At 41.5% G+C, this 23,760-nt stretch overlaps 1 protein-coding gene across 3 annotated transcripts in view; it reads left to right on the top strand.

The window, feature by feature from the left end:
- Positions 1-8,851: 8,851 nt before the first annotated feature.
- Positions 8,852-23,760, top strand: part of DIPK2B (divergent protein kinase domain 2B) — a 52,472-nt gene continuing 37,563 nt past the window's right edge. Inside the window, exons 1-2 of one of the 3 annotated variants that reach the window (XM_019019849.3) lie at positions 8,852-9,217; positions 17,813-18,077. In XM_019019849.3, coding sequence (XP_018875394.1) covers positions 8,985-9,217; positions 17,813-18,077 — 498 coding nt within the window. In that variant the 5' untranslated portion in view covers positions 8,852-8,984. The remainder of the gene's footprint in view (positions 9,218-17,812; positions 18,078-23,760) is intronic. The other 2 variants (XM_063703296.1, XM_055376777.2) reach the window with 2 other exon arrangements.

Raw genomic sequence — 23,760 nt, 5'->3', positions numbered from 1 at the left:
GGAAGAGTAAATGAGACTTTGCTTTGCAACTTGGATACCACCTCAGCCACAGTAGAATAGAGCACCAAGCAGAGCTGTGAGACTCATTCCAGACCCTAGCTCCCAGGTATTTCTGTACACACCCTGGGCCAGAAAGGAACCCACTGCCTTGAAAGGAAGAACCCAGTCCAGGCAAGATTCATCACCATATGACTAAAGAGCCCTTGGGCTCGGAATAACCGAGTGGTAGTGGTAGTAGTGGTAACCAGGTAGTATACGCCGTGGCCCTTGGGTGAGACTCAGATGTGCTGGCTTCAGGTGAGACTTAGCACATTCTCATCTGAGGTGGTTAAGGGGCAAAACTCCTTCTGTTTGAGAAAAGTGGAGAGAAGAGTAAGGAGACTTTGTCTTGCATCTTAGGAACCAGCTCAGCCACAGAGAAGTAGAGCACCAAGCAGGCTTTTTAGGGTCACTAATCCAGGTCTTGGCTCTTAGATGGTATGTCTGGACTGACCCTGGACAAGAGAGAAGCCCACTGCCCTGAAGAGTGAGTCCCAGGCCAGGCAGCATTCAGCACAAGCTGATTGAAGAGCCCTTGGCCTTAACTGAATATCAGTGGTACCCTGGCAGTACTTTCTGTGGGCCTGTGATAGTGGTGGACATAGGGATAGACTCCTCTGCCTTAGGAAAGGGGAAGAAAGAGTAGGAAGGACTTCATCTTGTGGTTTTTGGTGCCAGTTTAGGTGCAGTATAGTAGAGCGCCAGGTAGATTTTTAAGGTTTCTGACTCTGACTCCAGCATCTCTGGATCTTCCTAGGGCCCTGGGAAACTTGCCACCGTGAAGGAAAGGACACAAGACTGAATGGCTTCATGAACTGCTGATTGTAGAGACCTAGGACCTTGAGCAAATATAGATGGTAACTAGGTAGTGGTTATAGCGGGCCTTGGGCAAGACCCAGTGCTGAGCTGGCTTCAGGTCTGACCCGGCACAGTCCCAGTTGTATAGTCACAGGAGTGCTTGTGTTACACATCCCTCAGCTCCAGGCAACTCAGCACGGAGAGAGAAACTCTGTTTGGGAGAAAGTAAGGAAAAAGGACAAGAGTCTCTGGTAATCTAGAGAATTCATCCAGATCTTATCCAAGACCACCAAGGCAGTAACTCTATGAGTCCACAAGAACTACAGCATTACTGGGCTTGGGGTGCCCCCTAATGCAGATATGGCTGCAGTGACCAAAAACTTAAATCACAACACCCAAGTCCCTTCAAAAACCTGGAAAACCTTCCCAAGAACTTCAGGTAAAAATAAGCCCAGACTGTGAAGACTACAATAAATACCTAACTCTTCAATTCCCAGATGCCAAAGAACATCTATAAGCACCAGTACCATTCAGGAAAACATTACCTCATCAAGTGAACTAAATTAGGCGCCAGGGGCCAATTTGGGAGAGACAGAGGTATGTGACATTTTAGACAAAGAATTCAAAATAGCTGTGTTGAGAAAACTCAAAGAAATTCAAGATAACATTCTTGAACATTTCTTTTCAAAGCACCTGGTTTTAACTTCACATTGCTGAAAGAGGCACTGAAGGGGGTAGGAAAATCAGCCTTGAATTGCTGACACCACCACCCCTATCCCCATGGCAGCAGCCACATCATGTGGAGAGAGAATCTGTGTCCTTGGGGGAGGGACCATTTCTTTTTAGGGAAGGAAATCAGAATCCTATCAGATAAACTCAACAAAAAAACTGAAATAATTAAAAAAGAATCACGCAGATATTCTAGAGTTGAAAAGTGAAATTGACATGCTGAAGAATGCATCAGAGTCTCTCAACAGCAGACTTGATCAAGCAGAACAAAGAATTAGTGAGCCTGAAGTCAGGCTATTTGAAGATACACAGTCAGAGGAGACAACAGAAAAAAAGAATTTAAAAAAAGCATGACTACAAATATAGAAATTAGCCTCAAAAGAGCACACCCAAGAGATACTGCCCTTAAAGAGGAAGTAGAGAGAAAGATGGAAATAGAAAGTTTATTCAAACAGATAATAACAGAGAACTTCCCAAACCTAGAGAAATACATCAATATTCAAATACAAGAAGCTTATAGAACACCAAGAAATTTTAATACAAAGAAGACTACCTCAAGTCATTCAATAATTAAACTCTCAAAGGTCAAGGATAAAGAAAGGATCCTAAAAGCAGCAAGGGAAAAGCAACAAATGACATACAATGGAACTCCAATACATCTGGAAGCAGACTTTTCAGTGGAAACCTTGCAGGCCAGAAGGGAGTGGCATGACATATTTAAAGTGCTGAAGGAAAAAACTTTTATCCTAGAATAGTAATATCTGGTGAAAATGTCCTTCAGACATAAAGGAGAAATAAAGATTTTCCCAGACAAACAAAAGCTAAAAGATTTCATCAACACCAAGCCTATCCTACAAGAAATGCTAAAGGGAGTTCTTCAAGCAAAAGAAAAGAACATTAATGAGCAATAAGAAATCATCTGAAGGTATGAAACTCACTGGTAATAATAAGTACATAGAAAAACACAGAATATTATAACACTGTAATTGTGGTGTGTAAACTATTCATATTTTAAGTAGAAAGGCAAAAACATAAACTGATCAAAAATAATAACTACAACAATTTTTCAAGATGTAGTACAATAAGATATAAATTGAAACAACAAAAAGTTAAAAAGCAGGGAGACAGAGTTGTATAGAGTTTTTATTAGTTTTGTTTTTGTTTGTTTGTTTATGCTATCAGTGTTAAGTTGTCACTGGTTTAAAATAATGGGTTATAAGATATTCTTTGCAACCCTCATGGTAACCCCAAACCAAAAAACATACAACAAATACACAAAAAATAAAAAGCAAGAAATTAAAACATACCACCAGAGAAAATTACCTTCACTAAAAGGAAGACAGGGAGGAAAGAAAGAAGGAAGAGAAGGCCACAAAACAATCAGAAAAAAATTAATAAAATGACAGGAGTAAGTCCTTACTTATCGATAATAACACTGAATGTAAATAGTGTAAATTCTCCAGTCAAAAGTTATAGAGCAGGTGAATGAATAGAAAAACAAGACCCAATGATCTATTGCCCACAAGAAGCACACTTCACCTATGAAGACACACATAGACTGAAAATAAAGGGATGGAAACAGATATTCCATGCAAATGGAAAACAAACAAGAGCAAGAGTACCTATACTTATATCAGACAAAATAGATTTCAGGACAAACACAATGAGAAAAGACAAAGAAGGTCATTATATAATGATAAAGGGGTCAATTTAGCAATTTTAAATATATGTGCACCCAACACTAGAGCACCCAGATATAGAAAGCAAATAATAGCCAAAGCTATCCTGGGCAAAAAGAATAAAACCGGAGGAATCATATTACCTGACTTCAAATTATACTACAGAGCTATAGTAACCAAAACAGCATGGTACCGGCAGAAAAACAGACACATAGAACAATGGAACACAATAGAGAATGCAGAAACAAATCCGTACATCTACAGTAAACTCACTTTAGACAAAGGTGCCAAAAACATACATTGGAGAAAGGACAATCTCTTCAATAAATGGTGCTGTGAAAATTGGATATCCATATGCAGAAGAATGAAACTAGACCCCTATCTCTTGCTGTATGTCAAAATCAAATCAAAAATGGATTAAAGACTTAAATCTAAGACCTCAAACCATGAAGCTACTACAAGAAAACATTGGGGAAAATCTCCAGGACATTGGACTGGGCAAAGATTTCTTGTATAATACCCCACAAGCACAGGCAACCAAAGCAAAAAATGGGCAAATGGAATCACATCAAGTTAAAAAGCTTTTGCACAGCAAACGAAACTATTAACAAAGTGAAGAGACAACCCACAGAATGGGAGAAAATATTTGCAAACTATTTATCTGACAAAGAATTAATAATCAGAATATATAAAGAGTTCAAATAACTCTATAGGAAAAAATTCTAATAATCTGATTGTTTAAACGGGCAAAAGATTTGAGCAGACATCTCTCAAAAAAAAATGTAGAGATGGAAAACAGGTTTATGAAAAGGTGCTCAACTACAGTGAGATATTATCTTACCCCAGTTAAAATGGCTTTTATCCAAAAGTCAGGCAATAACAAATGCTAGAGAAAATGTGGAGAAAAGGGAACCCACATACACTGTTGGTGGGAAGGTAAATTAGTACAACCACTATGGAGAACAGTTTGGAGGTTCCTCAAAAAACTAAAAATTGAGTTACCATGTGGTTCAGCAATTGCACTATATACGCTAACAGGGTATATACTCAAAAGAAAGGAAATCAGTATATCAGAGCGGTATCTGTACTCTCAGGTTTACTGTAGCACTATTCACAATAGCCAAGATTTGGAAGCAACCTAAGTGTCCATCAGCAGACAAATGGATAAAGAAAATGTGGTACATGCACACAGTGGAATACTATTCAGCCATTAAAAATAATGAGATCCTGTCATTTGCATCAACACAGATGGAACTGGAGATCATTATGTTAAGTGAAATAAGCCAGGCATAGAAAGACAAAATTCACTTGTTCTCACTTATTTGTGGGAATCTAAAAATAAAATCAGTTGAATTCATGGAGATAGAGAGTAGAAGGATGGTTACCAGATGGAAAGGGTAGAAGTATGGAAAGGAAGGATGGAAAGTAGAAGGATGGAAAGGGTAGTGAGGGTGTTGGGGGAGGGGAAGTGGGGATGGTTAATGGGTACAAAAAATAGTTACAAAGAATGAATAAGATCTAGTATTTGGTAGCACAACAGGGTGACTACAGTCAATAATAATGTAATTGCATATTTTTAAATAACTGAAAAAGTATAATTAGATTGTAACACAAAGAATACATGCTTGAAGGGATGGATACCCCATTCACCCTTATATGATTATTACACATTATATGCCTGTATCAAAATATCCCATATACCCCATAAATATATATACCTACTATGTGCCCACAAAAATTAAAAATTAAAAAAAACAATGAATTGGGTAAATGTAAATGAAATAAAAGTCTATAAACTTCAAAAATAATTATGTTTTATAAAATATGTCTACTAAAAATTGTCCCAAAAATATTTTTTTGTAACTTGAAATCTTTTTTTTATTTTTTATTTTTTTTTATTTTGAGATGGAGTCTTGCTCTGTCTCCCAGGCTGGAGTGCAGTGGCGTGACCTCAGCTCACTGCAACCTCCACCGCCTCCGGGGTTCAAGCAATTCTCCCATCTCAGCCTCCTAAGTAGATGGGACTACAGGTGCATGCCACCATGCCTGGCTAATTTTTGTATTTTTAGTAGAGATGGGGTTTCACCATAATGGGCTGGTCTCAAACTCCTGACCTCAGGTGATCCACCTGCCTTGGCTTCCCAAAGTGCTGAGATTACAGGCATGAGCCACCACACCCAGCCGGTAACTTGAAATCTTAAAGTTATGCTATGTTCAATTAAGTAATAAATATTCAATAAATATTGAAGCCATTTCTGAGTAAGTTAAAACATTAAAACATTAATTGCTGAACATAAGATTAAAGTATATATACTTTGGCGTCTTGTTTTTATACAGTATAGAGAAGCTAAATATATTTGGGTCTGCTAATAAACATGAAATATTATATATGACATGATGTTTATTTACAAAATGCTGATATGAAACTGTTTATAATGCTTACTAGTTTTCACTAGAAATTAAGGTTACTAAGAATTTAAAATTCTAATTAATATATGTAATTAAAACTTCTAGAAATAATAAGGGCAACAACTGTATATGTGAAGGAAGTAAGGCATGTTTTATCAAGGAAGTTTAAGGGTGTATTTTTGTTAAGAGAAAAAAAAGAATAATTTCTGTCCTAAATTAGAGTGATTAATTGTTCCACAATGGGAGAGAGGAAGAGTATAGGACAAACTAAATTGATATAAGAAAGGTATAGACAGTTTAAAATTTGAAAAAGGAATTTCATGTGTTGTCAAGCTCGCTAAAACTGAATGAAATTTATTAGAAGGGTTTTTAAAAATTAGCTTTAATATCAAAAGTACATTGATACAAAGCTAGACACTGGCTTTTTTTCTGTTGAAAGAACAAAGTTTTCTTGGTGAAAGGTTTTTCTTATCTTTTAAGTGATCTACCTTACAAAGATTTGTGTTTTATCAGGATAATTTCTTGTGCTTCGTGTTGTCTTTTACTAGGTCTTTGTTTATATACATATATATAAAAATGAGTATTCTCAACATTAAAAGAGCTAAGTTTTTTTAACAGCTGTATAACCTTTCTGTATTTGCCTCTCATTGTTTCATAATGACCAATGATCCTATTTAATCAAGTGTTTTAGACTTTTTGATATTTTTTACAAACTTCCCAAAATAAGCTTCTAAATTAAGTCTTTTTGACCTAGAACTAACTTTGGGACATCCCAGAGGACCCCTGTAATGTCTGAAAAGATCTGTGCATAATTTTTGATAGTAGATTGTAGCCATATTTGTTGTTTTTGAGTTTTATTGTCTATTTGTAGACTGGACTGAATTCTGAATTCATCTTTATTCCTCCAATCCAATTTTTTCCCATTTTTCAGACTTGAAATCACTCAGAACAAGATGTGCTCTGTCCCCGAAACCCTGCCAGGCAGTTATAGACAACTTGATGTGACTTCTGAGGACAACCCTTATGCCTGATATGCGGACCACTCAGGGAGATCATCGAAACCCTCAGTACCATAACCAGAGACATTCAAACTGCAAACCAGAAAAATATGTTTCAAGCTCAAATCTAGCAATCTTGTTAACTAAATTTCCTCTGGACTCAGACTGAATTTATAGTTTGCTCTAGTCATTGACCTTTGGTTTTCTTTTGTTTCTCTAGAAATGTTAGTTGAGTTGGTTTGTGAGGACCTTGGCTAAGGAACATACTGCAGTCTTTCAGTATTATCCTCCTGGTAGTCATCATAATCTCCCTGGTGAACTACATTCCCTTGAGGGTCTTAAATGTGTGTTCACAGTCATCAACGGTATGCCAGATGATCTCACTGTAATTAGAGCAACAAAAATGAGATGAACAACAAAAGGAATCTTTCCTCAATGAGCTTGATGTTGTGACTTATGAGTTTCACACTGAGACAAGGACAACTTAGCCATGATGGTCACAGAGAGTGGAGCTTATGCCCAAGTTTTAGTCAATATCTCTTAAATGAGAGGCTGATCAAAAAGGATGAATTATGTTTTAAAATTCTAATTGGAAGGCCATTAGACTGAGGTGGCTCTGGCACTTTAAATTCCTGTGTGAACAAACCAAAGCCTAATGTAAATAGTAAATTTAAACTAGAAAATGTACCAATCAAAAAAATCACCAATTAATCTCTAACTAGGGACTTTCCACTCTAACCAATAAAAATTGTTTTCTTTGTCCTGCTTCTGCAAACACTATAAAAGTTTCCTTTCTTGCCCCTCCCAGCAGAATGTTTGCAGTCTGATACTGCACTGATTCATGAATTGCTGAATATTCAAATAAACTCTTTAAAATTTAAATGTGCTTAAGTTTTTCTTTTATCACACCTGACACCAAAAGCATGATTCAAAAAGAAAAAATTAACAAATTGGACTTCAAAATCAAAACTTTCACTCTGCAGAAGACTCTGTTAAAAGAATAAAAGACAAGTTAGCCCTGGGGAGAAAATATTTGCAAGCCACATACCCAACAGAGGACTCGGATCTAGAATATATAAACAAGTGTCAAAACTCACCAATAAAAAGCAAACATGACCAGACATTTTACTGAGGAAGCGATACAAATGCTAATAAGCACGTGCTTCATCATCAGAAAATTGCTTTTACCTGCTCTTCCCACCAGTCTTTAGCAAAACTTGTCAATTGTCCAGAGGCAATCCCCACTCCCTCTTACTTCCCTTTTCCTCACCCCCAGCCCCATCTTCCTACGCATTTTCTCATATTTTCAAACCGTGCCCCGCTCCCCACCTCCACCCTCTCACAGAATGTGAGGCAGCCTGACTTCCCTGATTTGGTTCTCAGAGGTTCTCTCTACTCCCAAATTAGCACTTCCATCTACTCCATGCTGTGGACCTTATCTTGGTATCCTGAGGAAGGCAATCCTGGGGCAGTTAAATCCTACCAAATCCGGCCAAGCCACCGAGAAGTGAAGCAAGTTGGTAAAGGAAGAGAAGCTTTCAGGTCTGTGGGAGAGGGATAGACACAGCTGTGTGCTGTCAGAGGGCTCTTTCTGGTGCTCCCCTCATCATGCCACAGAGGCCACCGGGTTCTTTCTGGTCTCTTGTTCTCAGACCAGCAAGAGAAGATGGACTAACCTGAGGTTTTCTCTTCCCTAAGCAGCAAAAAGCTTTCAAATCAGTGCTAAATGTGCCAGTTAATGGCAAGCAAGCTAACCTCTAGTTATTTCACAGGCAAATATGGTAAAAGTGGGGGAAGGAGGGCTGATTAAGGGGCAGGACAAATGACCTAGCACAGAGGGGTCAAAAATTGGGGTGCACGTGTAATCCATAGGGACAGATAAACCTGGAATTAAAACAGTGGAGGGTGGAGGCTTTCAGGATCCTTTGAAACTCCCAGGTGGAACGCAGGTTGGACACACATCCTGCATGGACCTTTCCTGCCCTGCCGGGATATCCTGTGTTTGTCAAAAGGACCACACAGGGAAGCCCTGACAATTGTCCTTCCCGAAATCTGCCAGCGAGCCCCTCCCCAGCCTGAAGCAGCCGCCCCCGGCAAAGGAAGAGTAACTCTGGAAACAGCGTTATCAGCATCCTCCACTGACTTCCTCACCTCCTCCCCAGCCTCATTAGCCCCAAGCTCCTCAGCATCCTCAAAGAGAAACCTGGGAGGCTGGGATGGGGTCAGCACCCAGAAGCCAGCCCCCTCTGACAGCTTCCTCTTTGGCCAAGCCCTGCCTCTGTACAGCCTCGAGTGGGCAGCCAGAGGCTGCAGCTGGAGCCCAGAGCCCAAGATGGAGCCCCAGCTGGGGCCTGAGGCTGCCGCCCTCCGCCCTGGCTGGCTGGCCCTGCTGCTGTGGGTCTCAGCCCTGAGCTGTTCTTTCTCCTTGCCAGCTTCTTCCCTTTCTTCTCTGGTGCCCCAAGTCAGAACCAGCCACAATTTTGGAAGGACTTTCCTCGGTCTTGATAAATGCAATGCCTGCATCGGGACATCTATTTGCAAGAAGTTCTTTAAAGAAGAAATAAGGTCAGAATATCAATCAAATAACTCTGAATCACAAAATTCTGTTCCCTTCTTGTGAAGATGTCCAGGAATTTGTTGAAAAGGAATCAGGATGTAATATGGGTGGGAGCTGAAACAAATCCATTTAATCAGAGTGGTAATGGTCTGAAGTTGAGGTGGGTAGGAGGGCAAGATGTGAAGCCAAATTCCAGCCCTAAATGTTAAATCCAACATTTCCTTTTGAACTGAAAGCTTGAAGTTTTCTTTCCTATGAATGGAGTAGCCTGGGACTGTTGAGTTTATCAAGTTCATTTCTCACAGTGGGTGGGAAATAAAATTTATAGAAAGCCTACAATGTGACACCTATTTTAAATCATTGTGAGAGTTAATGGTATTCCCCCATTATTGAGGTGGTAAGCTGAGACATAGCCAGATAAAGTGACTTCAGTGGGGGGGAAATGGGTAACTCTGTGAGATGATGGGACCCATTTCACTATATATATGTATCTTACAACATCGTGTTGTATACTTTAAATATACACAATAAAATTTATTTTTTAAAAAAGATTAAGTAACTTGCACAAGGTCACCACCGAATAAGTAGCAGATGTGGAATTCAAACCAGGACGGTTTGCTCCAAAGTTTCTGAGCCAGCTTTCTGTTGTGAGAGATTGCCTTGATCAGAGGAAAACTGGAGTTTAGTAAATTGCAATGCGCATGGCTCTCAGCAAAGAATGGCATCACACTTGGAATTTAAGCCTATCAACACACAGTCCATGAGCCTTTACCACAGCCAAACTCTAGCAGGTACTGGGGTGACAGCAACTATAACTCTGGTCATTGCCTTCCTGGAGGTCAGGACAAGGGGGTCATGTTATAAATAATAATAATAAGGCTTTGTCTGATGCAGCGCAGTGTAAAGGACCTCCAGGAGCTCCATTAATTCCAAATGGGAACTGGGGAAGGGCTTCCCCAGGAGAAGGTATTCTGAGCAAAGCCTTTTAAAGGATGAACTGAAAAGTAACGGGAAGTGAAGGGCTTAAGGTGGAAGTAACATCTTAAGCAAAGGTGTGGGAAGAAGTGAGAGGTGCTTAGCTAGAGGATGGGGTGTATGTGGAGGCATGACAGAGGAGGAGGTTGAAGCGATATATGGGGCAGGGGGTCTTTAATTGCCATGCCAAGGAATTGGGGCCTTAATCCTGTGGACCAGTGGTTTCCAGTCTTTTTAGTACCAAAGACCCTTTGTCATATATATGCCCTTTCTCCTCCATCTTCCTCAAAGGACCTAACTTACGCTTTTAAGATTTGGTGACCAAACAAAAGGCATTAATTAACAATGATTTTATTTGCAATCTGTATTAATCAAAGACATCTTTGCTTACTCAACCAAATTACTAAATAGAAATAATAGATAGAAAATACCAATCAAAAATGTTAAACTTCTTTTGTGAGGTATTTTATGGAGTTGGTGTGGACTTTTCCTATTAAGCCTTTTTAAAGGCATATTAAGCGTTTTTAAAGGCATTTTTGAAAGACCACTGATTGAGGAATCTCTACTGCAGGCCATGGTGAGAGTGTTAGGCTGGGGAGGGGCAATGTGAGACCTGTGATTTGGGAAGAGCTCGTGCAAAGTGGACAGGACGGACTGGTGGTGTTGGCAGGGGCTGTGAGACCAGTTGCCATAGTCCAGGACACAAGTCACTGGGAACAAAGTAGAACAGGAAGGATACAGGTCAGTTCACCTATAGAGTCATTCTGTTGACCAACACCATGCGAGAGGAAATAAATATGCAGATGTTGGATGTGAACTCAAGGTTTTCCGCCTAGGAAATGAGATAAAGAGGACCGAGAACACAGGTGAAGCGGTGCTGATTCCTTGGAGAGAGGCAATAAGAAGACAGACATATTTTTTAAAAGGAGGGAGAGAAATTTAAGGATTCAACTGAGGAAGAGCTCTAGGATGACTGCATATTCACCAAAGGGCAATAAATGAAGTTTTTCTTACTAGCATTTGGCAGATGCTAGCCAAAATCAGAAAGCATTTCCCTAAATAGGTTTGCATTCCATTAGAGTCCAGGATATTACTTCATATCCCTTAGAATTCATGTTCCATGTGCCTGTGAAAGGGAAGTGTGCAGATACAAGCAGGAAAACACCAGGCAGGGCAGATTGGGGTTTATAGCTCTGCACATTGAGAATGGTCATCCTCAGCAAAAAGAGGCAGAGAGAGGCAGTCAGTGGGTCTGGGGAGGTGGTCCTGTTTAGAGTCCTTTTCTCTAAAATATAAATACCTTTTCTCTTATTATCAAAGTCGTGCCTGTTTATTTTAGTATTTTCAGGAAAGGTTGATTAAAGAAAGCACAAAATAAAATCACATATAATTCTTCCACCAAGAGATCACCCCTTAGTCAACATTTTGTTGCATTTCCTTGCCACCCTTTTCCTAAGTGTGAATTAAGAAATTTTTTAACAAAAATGTGAACATGCTATGTATACTTTTTGGAAACTATTATTTAACAATATATCAGGAACATCTTTCCACATTATTAAATGATCTTCCACACACTTTGATTTTTAACAGGTTCATGGTATTCAATTGCATCAATCAACCATAATTTATTTAACTATTTAAGCATAACTTATTTAATTATTTAACTATAATTTATTAAAACCACCACTGTGAAACTAGAGTTTTTTATTTCATTTTTTGGTATTATAAACAGTTATATGTCAAACATCCCTGTAGCTATGTTTTGTGCACATGAGTGATGAATTCCTTATGACAAACTCCTAAAAGTGAAATTTCTGGGTCAAAAAGACAAAATTGAAGGAGATATATATATATCTAAATGGAGGCTTCTACTTATAAAGCTCACTTCTTGCACACTTACAAATATTTAGTACTGTTTTTTTAGTTTGAATTTCTTCTGAGTTGAACCCTTTTTCAGATTTACTGACCATTTGTATTTCTTCTTTGCTAAACTGTCTACAGGTTCACATCCTTTGCCTCTCTTTCTAATGGTGTATTTGTTCATTGTCTTCTTTTTGATCTCCAAACATTTTCCCACTTTAAAAAAGTGATTACCGGCCGGGCGAGGTGGCTCACACCTGTAATCCCAGCACTTTGGGAGGCTGAGGCGGGCAAATCATGAGGTCAGGAGATCAAGACCATCCTGGCCAACAATGTGAAACCCCGTCTCTACTAAAAATACAAAAATTAGCCGGACAATGGCGGCGCATGCCTATAGTCCCAGCTACTCAGGAAGCTGAGGCAGGAGAATTGCTTGAACCCGGGAGGCGGAGGCTGCAGTGAGTCGAGATCACGCCACTGTACTCCAGCCTGGGTGAAAGAGCAAGATTCTGTCTCAAATAAAAAAAAGTGATTACCATGACACCTTAGGAGAAAGACTCTGTCTCAAAAAAAAAAAAAAGTGATTACTATGACATCTTAGGGGAAAGCCCATCCAAAACTCTCAGTTGTTTGGCTGAAATGCTACAGCCAGGTCCTAGTCCTCACTAAGGACTGGACAATGCTTGCATCTGTTCAGCAACAAATCGTAGATGGGTTTCCCAGGCTGGCTGGATATGCTGAACACACATGATTAGCAGATGGACATCACCTCTCCTTTTTTCCTTTATCTTTCCTTTGGCGAGAATGCTAAGGATGAATCACATACTGCCCATACTCAACCACTGACCTTTAAAATTATGAATGTTTTCATTACTAATTTTCCCATGCATTCCAAGTTGACTTTTAAATCCTGAATGAAAAAGTTAAGGGAAGCTAGGGAAATGAGTAAGTCTGATTGCCATACTCTTCTTACTGACAATATACCTATATACGAAACCCTGAGAAGTCACATCAATTGGTAAGATTCTCCTATGATCTGGTTGGTCAGTATTGTGCGTGCAGGGTGTGGGGGAGGGGAGTAAATAGTGGCAGTACCTCTAATCACAATAATTCCTAGGAGTTCCTAGGCTCTTACCAGGGCTAATGCTTTAATCTCACCTTCCTTACTAGACACACTTGGTCTTATGTACCACCTCCACTATCAAAGTCTAAAAAAAAATGTTTAAACACTTCCAACTGAGCAGTGGAGGGCTCACAGTAAAATAACTAAATCGTCAGGCCTGATTTTGCCTTCCCTTCTCCCTTGTCTCTTGTCTGTCTCCTTGCCCTCAGAAGTTGACAATAATTACTGTCTTAACTCACTTCTTCACATCAACTCAGGGGCCTTGGGAAATACAGGGCTCAAGAGCTTATGACAAAAGCATCCATCTACACGTTCAGTCAGCCTTATGTGAATCCATGCACCCATCCATCCACCATCCATCCACCCATTCATCCAGGTGGCCCTCCATGCATTCTTCCACCCAACCATCACACTGTGCATCCCACCATCCAGCCCTCCATGCATCTCTCTACTCACTTATCTATCTATACATCTAAATACCCATCCATCCATCCACCTGTAAAGTATTGAGCACTAACTTGGTACTCTGCTGAACACTGAGTTACAAAGTTAAAAGAGGTCAAATCTTTGCTCTGAAGGAGTTTACTTTCTATTAGGAAGACAAAGAAGTAAATCAGTGGTTAAAATAGAGTATAAGAAATATTTTTAAATGTCTTACACAGGGTATCATGGGAGTGTGTGGGAAGGTCCCAACTGGGGGATAAGGGAGTGAGTTCCAAAGAAGTGATATCCATCTGGATTTTAAAGGGCTACATTGGGATTTTCCAGACAAGAAAGAGGAAGAAACTGTCTCAGACAAAGGTGTCAGCATATGACAGGTGATTGGAACCTCAGAGGCCTGAAAGAATGTGGCTTATCCAAGGATAGTCAGTGGTTTGGTGAGACCAAAGCAAACTTGTAAGAAGAGCAGCAGGCAATGCAGCAGGCAATGCAGCAGGCAGAGCATTGTGAACCAAGCTCTAAGCTTAACTAAGTTTAAGCTCTAAGTTAAACTAAGGAGCTTTAAGCTTAACTAAGTTTAAGCTCTAAGTTAAATTAAGGAGCATAAACTGTAGCCTGAGAGCTTTGGAAAGGTACTAAATGGGTTAAGGGTTCAGTGCAGAGCTATGGGATGAAGAAGAGGGAAGGGAGGAAAAACTATTTAGAAAGGCATATCTACAGGCTTTATGTTTGACCAGATGCAAGCATGAGAAGAATGCACGAGAAGAGGGCATTTTATTCTAATTCCAAAGCTGTTGCTCTCCCCTACACCCCCACCCTATGTTGAGGGACTTGGGGGGATTGGACCACATGGCCTTGTTGCTTTTTTCCAGCTCTGAGAAACTGTAATTCTGCTTGTCCATCTTTCAACACAATCAGGAACTTGGCCAGCCTCACTTCAGTCAGGCCCATGATCTCAGTTTAGAAGGAAGATGAGAATGCTGTCTCTGTTTTGTGGTTGTCCAAATTCCAGGATAGTAACATTTTAGTGAATAAAAATCACTGACATTTTCTCACTGACATTCTTCTATTCAATAAAGTAGGTAGTCAACACTGTAAGAATTTACATTTTTCCCATTCAATGCAATAAATTTATTACCATTTTGAATAAGGGGAGAAGTGCAGCCTGCAATCTTGTTTGTCTCAGTTAGTCCTTATGGAATGCCTCAAGCCATCACTGAACCTGCCCAGGCACTCATTACAAGTCATCTGCCAAGGCAGTGCTGTTGTCTCAGCGGAGCCTCCTTAGGAGGTGGGGACAGAAAAAAAGGACAATGAACTTGTCTCACAGGGCAAGAAATCTCTTCCCACACCACCCCCACCAATTGGGAGAACAGGAGCCCTGAGACCTGCCCTCCTCTACCACTAATTGTCTGTGAGTCTTCAGAAAGGTCACATATATATTCTGCTTTCAATTTTATCTTTTCAATTTTCTCATCCTTTTCAATTCTCTTTTCAATTTTCTCATCCTCAAAACAAGATGGGGAAGGGACAAAATAATCTTCAAGGATCCTGCCACCTATAACCCCTAATAATGTTACCAATCTGTTTCTATGAGCTAATTCATAAAATGGGTGATAAAGGAATAAGCAACCACAAAGTGGTGAAGGAAACAAAATTAAGATTAATGGGGCCAAGTGCGGTGGCTCACTCCTGTATTCCCAGCACTTTGGGAGGCTGAGGCGGGTGGATCACTTGAAGACAGGAGTTTGAGTCCAGCCTGGCCAACATGGTGAAACCCCGTCTCTACTAAAAATACAAAAATTAGCCATCCGTGGTGGCGTGTGCCTGTAATCCCAGCTACTCAGGAGGCTGAGGCAGAAGAATCGCTTAAACCCAGGAGGTGGAGGTTGCAGTGAACCAAGACTGCGCCACTGCACTCTAGTCTGGGTGACAGAGCAAGACTCTGCCTCAAAAAAAAAAATTAATGGGGTTCCTTGGGGTTGGGTATGGAGGTCCAGTGGTGTCTCCACTGCAAGCCCTGGAGCCTTGAATGCCACTTCCTCCAATTCTTGGTCATGTGACCTTGGGCAAATGACATAATCACTCTGTGCCTCAGTTTCCTCATCTGTATGTTAACAATAGTATCAGCCTCATAGGTTTATTGAAGCAATTAAACGAATCTGTGCATATAAAGTGTTTAGTAAAGTGACTGGCACACTTAAGTGTTTCACAAATGCGTGTTACTCTTATCGTTATCTAAAAGAGCCACCTAGTGATAACTTTCCAGCTCCAGTCCCTTTAGTGGCCGGGGGGTGGGGGTGGGGAGTAGGGGTCGGTTTGAAACTCCATGAGCAGGAGCAGCTGCAGGATATAGGCAGACAGGCCAGTCTCTGGGTCCTGGGCCCTTCCTTATCCACCTAGAGGGGAGGATCTCTTCCCATAGTTGTCCTGAAACTTCCAGTAAAATGGACTCATTACAAGGTTACACTGTTTCATCTTTTTAAATACATTGATGCCTGTGTTCTTGTACAGAATCCTTTGTGCCTACTTCCATTGCAATTTGCATTGTCCTGCATTGCAGAAGTTGCTCTCTGACAGTTTCCACTGGAGCACCTTCCTAGATGTGAGAGGCTGGAGCTCTAGTGCATAACTCAAGGATTCAGAGGCCTGGGCTGTCCAGTTTCCTGGACAGGTCCCTTGACCTCTTTGCCCTTGTAATTTTTTTGTGTGACTTTCTTTGCCATCAAAACAGTAGGAAAAGCTTGCAGTCTCTTAGGGTAAAGTTGTGTCAGGTAAGAGAAAAAAAGCAACACAATCTACGGTTTGGGTCTAATCAAAATGCTAATTCTTCCAAAACGCATTATCCAAAACTCATTATCATGGGGTGGCCCAATAATGCCCAATAATAAGAATTTAAATATTCTTATTTAAATTAAATATATAACATGTCGTATGCTGCCTGATTTTCATTTGCAGTATGACCTTCAATTGTTAATAATAATGAAGGTAAACTTTTTCTGAGTAATTTTTCATACACAAATCAAAAAGAGATTTAACATTCTTCCCTAACGGAAATATCAGCACACAGCTGGATAAATGACTATGGAGAAAACATAACTGTGGGGCCTAGGAAATTGGCAGGTGATAATAGGCCAATGCCTGCCAGGCACAGTGGCTCATGCCTGTAATCCCAACACTTTGGGAGGCAGAGGCGGGCGGATCACCTGAGGCCAGGAGTTCAAGACCAGCCTGGCCAACATGGTAAAACGTTGTCTCTACTAAAAATACAAAAATTAGCTGCGCGTGGTGGCGCACTCCTCTAATCCCAGCTACTGGGGAGGCTGAGGCAGGAGAATCGCTTGAATCCAGGAGACAGAGATTCCAGTGAGCTGAGATTGAGCCATAGCACTCCAGCCTGGGCAACAGAGTGAGTCTCCATCTCAAAAATAGATAAATAAATAAGCCAATGCCTCTCCCCCAGGAGGATTAAGACTGGCCAGGCCATCATGTAGAATCACACACCTCCTGGAGCCCAGGTAGCTTCCAAGTTGATGACCATTTAGTAGTCACTCCTGCCTGAGACTTTGTTGGTGCTGAAGACTTAAATTTTTAGACTAATGGGGCTGCTTGGGGTTGGGTATGGCGGTAGAGTGGTCTCCCTAGTGCAGACCCAAGAGCCTCTTCAAGAACCTCTGTGGTTCCAAGACCCAGCCATTGGTCAGAGGGTAAGCAGTTTGGGGAATCAGTGTAGGGAAAGGGAGAGATACTGGGGTTTGCTGACTGACAGCCCGGGGTCCGCACCTCTGATTGGCAACATATTGTCTGACCTTGGCCAAGGTACTTAAGCTCTATAAGCCTGAGTTGCCACCCTTGTAAAGTGGAAATTGGGGATAATGGGAATCAAAAATGTCAGTGTATGTAAAGCTGCTATCTTTACAGGGAGTAAAAGTTCAGAGAGCTGTGGCTAGTCTTTCTGTGCCAGTTGTATGAAGAGGATAATGTTTGTGCGTGACTCACACCTCCCTCACCTTTTCTGATATGACATATACACTACCATAAGTTTGAAGAAGCAAAAATAGTCCTCTCACAAAAAGAATTTCGAGCACCTCAGTCTAAGTAGGAGAAATGGATCAGTTGGGCTATTGTCCCCTGTCTCCCTGTCCCTGGGCTCTGTGAGCCTCCAGCACACAGGCCAATCCTCAAAGGGCTATTCTTCCAACAGGTCTGACAACTGGCTGGCTTCCCACCTTGGACTGCCTCCCGATTTCTTGCTTTCTTATCCTGCAAATTACTCAGATGATTCCAAAATCTGGCGCCCTGTGGAGATCTTTAGACTGGTCAGCAAATATCAAAACGAGATCTCAGACAGGAGAATCTGTGCCTCTGCATCAGCCCCAAAGACCTGCAGCATTGAGCGTGTCCTGCGGAAAACAGAGAGGTTCCAGAAATGGCTGCAGGCCAAGCGCCTCACGCCAGACCTGGTGCAGGTGAGTGTGAAGGCCATGGGAAGGGGGTGTGAAGGGGATGATGAGAAAGAGAGAGAGAGAGAGAGAGATTCATTCCCATCTCATATCTCAGTTTGAGAAAAAGGAGAAGCTGTGGTCTGTCTGAAGTGTGACAAAACACTGTCATAAAACAGTGGCTTACGGTAAGACAGGAACTAAACAAGGTTTACTTATAAGGTTCCATCCCACTGTCATTTCTCATTCTCTCTGATGTGATCCTCAGTGACGATTCGAGAAAGCTCCTAGCTGCGACCTCTGGCCTGAAGATCTGACAGGATGACCCTTGCCAGTCCACCCCCCTGCCAGGGCTCAACTCACCTGCATCATTCTCTGACAGCTCTTTGCCAGCCGCCAGGCTAGCTGAGTATTCTCTCTTAGAAGCTCCCATATATATCCTGTTTCAAAATACAGGGAGACAACTTTGAAAGCCAAGTTCCTCTTCTATCTCCCACTGTAAAGAATAACCAAACCTCAGCCATTACAGAAGCCAACTTTGACAATACCGCATCCTCTTCCCACCTGAGAGCCTCCCACCCACTCCCATGGGTATGCTGAGCTGGGAACTTCAGCACCTTGCTGGTGCCATCATCATAGTCTGCATTGGTTCCCTCCTGTACTATCATCTCAAGTATAATCCTTCTTCATTCGAACCAGCACCGCCATGGCCCTCCACACACATCTAGCTGAGCCCCTTTGTGCAGAAGATGCCACCTCAGAGGACTGAGGTGTGAGCCACCATGCCCGGCCAGGAAGGAATTTTCTGGTGTGCAAGATACACTTGAGATTCTGCCTAAGGTAGCTAGATTGGCATTGGGCTTTGAACTAAGGAAAATGTCCTCTTTCTCTCATCTTCTAGATACTTCTGTAATAACAGTACAGTAGAGATTATCCCAGGGGGCCTAACAAGTCCAAAGCAACCTGCCAGGTACATCTTTTGCAGTCTGCACTCTATGAGTACATCTTGTGTCACCTACTTTGATGAATGTAGACACTAGGGTATAGGGAAAAGATTCCTGGAGCCTGGAAATTATGGTTGAGTTTTGTATCTGCCACTAAAAGCTATGGCAAAGTGAGAAGAAGGAGCAGAGACACAGTAATAACACAGAGCTTCCATTCCTATTCATCCATACAAGTTTCATCAACTGTGCTACAACATCCTGGGTATTCGAAGATGAATCAGACACAAGCTCTGCCCCCAGAAGCGTGTGGCTCAGTGGTAGAGACAGACAAGAGCACAAATCACCACCCGGCATTATAGTTGATATGCTGACACTCTGTACTGAGACAAAGGACACACTACTGACTTGTGTCCTTCACTCCCTGACCAATTGACTTTGGATTTAAGCCCCAAATTTCCCCAATCTGCTCTGACATTCCTTCTCCAAAACTGAGGTGGGAAGAGGGCTTCCGGATGATCTCAAAGACCCTCCAAGCTCTGATATTCTTTAACTTGATATGACTCTACTTCATTTATTTAGCAAATACTGACTGAATACCTACTACTCATCAGGAGCGGTGCTGGGTGCCTTCATTTTCTTATTTCTCAAATGACAGAAAATAGTACCTGCTCTATCTGATTCATTTATCCTAATGAGCTTATAGACAAGAATATGCTTTAGAAGTCCATCACTATAGAAATGCACAGCAGTATTCTCGTAATAAGTGAATCCCTTTCTTCAATTTGTTATGCTAAAATTTTCTCTACCAATTTTGTCATCTTGCATTACATGCAGCTAAACAAGCTTTTCTTCTTTCTGCCAAAACAGCATCTATTAACAACATGCTGGTAAGACACAGCCAAAACCAGAAAAATTTTTACTTTACTTTGGCCCTCCCCTAACCCACCTTTTCATCTCCAACATAGATTTTTCCCTTCCTTATAAAAAAGGAAATATTAGCAGCCATTTTGTAAATTCTGCACCAACCCATTATTCTCCTAGCCATTAAGCTCAAGGTCATTACTATCTTATTTTGGCACCATCTTCTCTATCTCTCCTCACCTCCTTTCCAGAGACCCTTTGCCCTTAGGATTCCACAGCAGGCCCAGGGTGTTCTGCCACACTCTTTCCCACTTTCATGCCTCATCCAGGCTGCACCCAAGCACCTGCTTTGTTTGTTTGTTTGTTTGTTGAGACAGAGTTTCACTCTTGTCACCCAGGCTGGAGTGCAGTGGCGCCATCTCGGCTCAGTTCAACCTCTGCCTCCCAGGTTCAAGTGATTCTTCTGTCTCAGCCTCCTGAGTAGCTGGGATTACAGGTGCTGCCACCACGCCCAGGTAATTTTTGTATTTTTAGTAGAGACAGGGTTTCACCATATTGGCCAGGCTGGTCTCAAACTCCTGACCTCAGGTGATCCGCCCACCTCGGCCTCCCAAAGTGCTGGGATTACATGCGTGAGCCACCGTGCCCAGCCACACCTGCTCTTTTCTTTGTAGCAAAACTCACCTATCAGTTTCAAATGGATCTGTCTTCACCAAAGGTGGCCAAAAAATACCCTCGCCTATTCACCCAAGAGAATTGAAAACAAGTGTTCAAACAAAAACTTCTATGTGGGCTGGACATAGTGGCTCACGCCCATAATCCAAGCACTTTGGGAGGCTGAGGCAGGAGGATTGCTTGAGGCCAGGGGTTCAAGACGAGCCTGGGGACCATGGTAAGACAAAATCTATTTTTTTAAAAAAAACTTGTATATGAATGCTCATAGCAGCACTATTCATAATAGCCAAAAGGTAGAAACAACCCAAATGTTGTTCGTCAACCAATGAATGGATAAACAAAATATATTCTATCCATACAGTGGAATATTATTCAGCCATAAAAAGGAATTAAGTGCTGATACATACTACAACATGGGTAAACCTTGAAAACATTGTGCTCAGTGAAAAAAAAAGCCAAACACAAAAAGTCACATATTATATGATTCAATTTATAGGCAATGTCCAGAATAGGCAAATCCATAGAGACAGAGAGGAAATCAGTGGTTGCCAAGGGCTGAGGGGAGGGGAGAATTGGGAGTGACTGTTTAATGGGTACAGGATTTCTTTCTGGGGTGATGAAATGATTCTGGAATTAGATAGTGGTGATGGTTGCACAGTCTTCTGAATGTATGAAAAGCCACCGAATTGTATAATTTAAAATGGTTTAAATGGTTAATTTTATGTTATATGAATTTTACTTCAATTTTAAAAAGGAAGAATAAGCCATAGAAACAACTTCCCCTATTCTGTGACCCATTCACTTAGAGCCTTGTGATGGGCAGCTAATGTCATAATTTAATTTGTGCCGGGAAGTTAGCAGCTAATGGCATTTCACTGTTAGCCCTCTAAGAAGCCATTTGCATGTAAAGCCAATATTGCGATGCTTTCACTAGTTCATGCATGACTATCTCAGGTCTTCCTAATATATTCTTGCATTCTTCCCCTACTAAACCCAGATGTGGCCCCAGAATTCTTCTCAATAGTGTTCTAAGTTAGCAGCCTCTGTCTTTGATCTCAGCTGGAATAAGAGATGAAATCTCTGAGTGATCATTCATCCCAGATTTGGCCAAACAGCTCCACCCCGTTTTTCTGATAACCCATCAGACATGAGTCCTAATTTCTTGTTTGGAAATCATGATCTTTCTGTATTTATATGGGAGTTTCAAGAGCCAACTGGGGAGCTATTATAGGATGCGTGATTGGGAGATTTGCCTCATCCTTCAACTCACACCAAATGGCCCAGTGTCGGCTCAGCCTACCTGTCAGGCCAGTATCCTGGGATTCTCTCTGTGTGTGACTGAAGTGGCTTTTCTCTGATTTCCTCAAGAGCCGTTTTCCAACTGGGATCTAAGCCAGAGCCTTCAATTGTGCATATCTGCTTGTGTGTGTGTTGCTGTGTGTTTAGGGGAAGAAAAAGATGCCACAAGGAGCTCAAGGGCTCTGCTCAGAGAACTGACAAGGCAGAGGTGAGAGGAGAAAAAAAATCAAAGAAATAAAAGTAAACGAAAGGGAGGAGGTATCTGGCCGGTTCAGGGGCCTCAGAACTTTGACTGTCAGCCCTGCTTATGAATAAATAAAGTCAAGTTGGATGAAAAGCCCCAGCAGTCATCATCAGAGGCTGAGCCAGGGAGTCCCGGGCTCCCCTCCTGCAGGGCCAAATGCAGCTTTGTATTTAAGGACACTGCATCTTGAGCCACAGTGCAGTACAGCTACGGCAGGGCTGCTAAGGAAGACGACAGGACCAAGAATTAGGAAGAAAGTGAAACGATGCAGTGTGTGTGTGTGTGTGTGTGTGTGTGTGCGCGCGCGCGCTCGAGCATGTGTAGCACTTATGCTAATAACATCGTGACTTTTCTCCTCTAAAAGCTGCATTGTTCTGATGGGAATATCCCACAGCCTAAATTACTAGCCCACAAACAGAAACACAGCCAAGAACACCGCTCAGAGTTTATGATAAGGTGCTTGTTCACAAAACCACAAAGAAGACTTCCTCTGCTTTTATGCCAAGGGCAAAGAGGCAACCACCCTAGGCAGCTCGAGGCTAATCAGGGGAAAACACATATCCTCCACTGTGTCCCGCTCCCATCCCCTCAACTACGATCCGATCTGACATTGTTCTAAGCAGTGTGTTCCTCCAAATGGGAATACACTAGATGGCCGCAGAGCCTTTCCACCCACTAGATGGCAGTACAGAGTGTTCAGTCAGCTTTGTTTAAACGAGGATGATTGGCTATTTTACTTCCTGTGTCTCCATTATTTTTTAAAATGCATAGAATAAGGGAAATCAGCAAATTAACCAAAATGCATGTTCATTATATAATCTAAATGTGGGTTCCGATGAACTAGTAAACAAGTGAAATTCACTTTTGTTTAAATGTAACTCAAAAATATGTAAGGGATGGTTATAGGACCTGTGCTAGGCGCTAGGAGGGCATAAGGGTATCAAGACAAGGTCTTTGCACTCTGGGAGATGACACCCCAGTGAGGGAGATAGACCATATTCGATTCGTTCTGATACAAGACACCCTGTGATAAAGTGTTTTAATGAAAACGAAAATTTTATATTGGATTCACAGCTGGTTTTCAGACTGTAAATATTTTAATGCCTCACAGGCTACTAGGTCAAGGATACTTCAAAAAAGTTCCATTTGCTTGTTTGTTTGTTTGTTTTAACAAAGAACATGACTATATTGGTGCTGAAAAAGAAAAAATAGGCTGACTGGTGGCTGTATTATTTTCACACACATCTAACATTGGAGTCAAAGATGAAATGACTATTAGTGGAGAAGGAAATTTAAGCAGCTAAGAATGCCTCCACAGTATCACACAAGGCAATATTCCCTGGATATCAGCGCACATCCTCTGGCTGAATGGTCTTGGAGGAACAGAGCCCCTTCAGAGGTACATCAACACTGAAATCATGAGACCCCGTTCCTGTGACCCTTGGGAGGTATTCAGAGTGCTGTGTTTGTTGCCCGTGGGAGTTTGGGGAACCAACTGGAGAGACATTATGGAATAGATAAGTCCCCTCTCAGCCCATTTTCTCCTTCCAGTCATGGAATTGGAAATGTTCAGAGTTGAAACAACTAAGATTTTGAATCATCTAATTTATTTAAGATTACAACCATGAAAACTTTGCTATCTCAACATTTGTGGCAAAGAGATTATTTGGAATGGGTCAGAGACTAA

The sequence above is a fragment of the Gorilla gorilla genome, chromosome X (assembly GCF_029281585.2).
Source record: "Gorilla gorilla gorilla isolate KB3781 chromosome X, NHGRI_mGorGor1-v2.1_pri, whole genome shotgun sequence".
Taxonomy (NCBI): Eukaryota; Metazoa; Chordata; class Mammalia; order Primates; family Hominidae; genus Gorilla; species Gorilla gorilla.
This window is presented reverse-complemented; position numbering and strand designations above follow the sequence as displayed.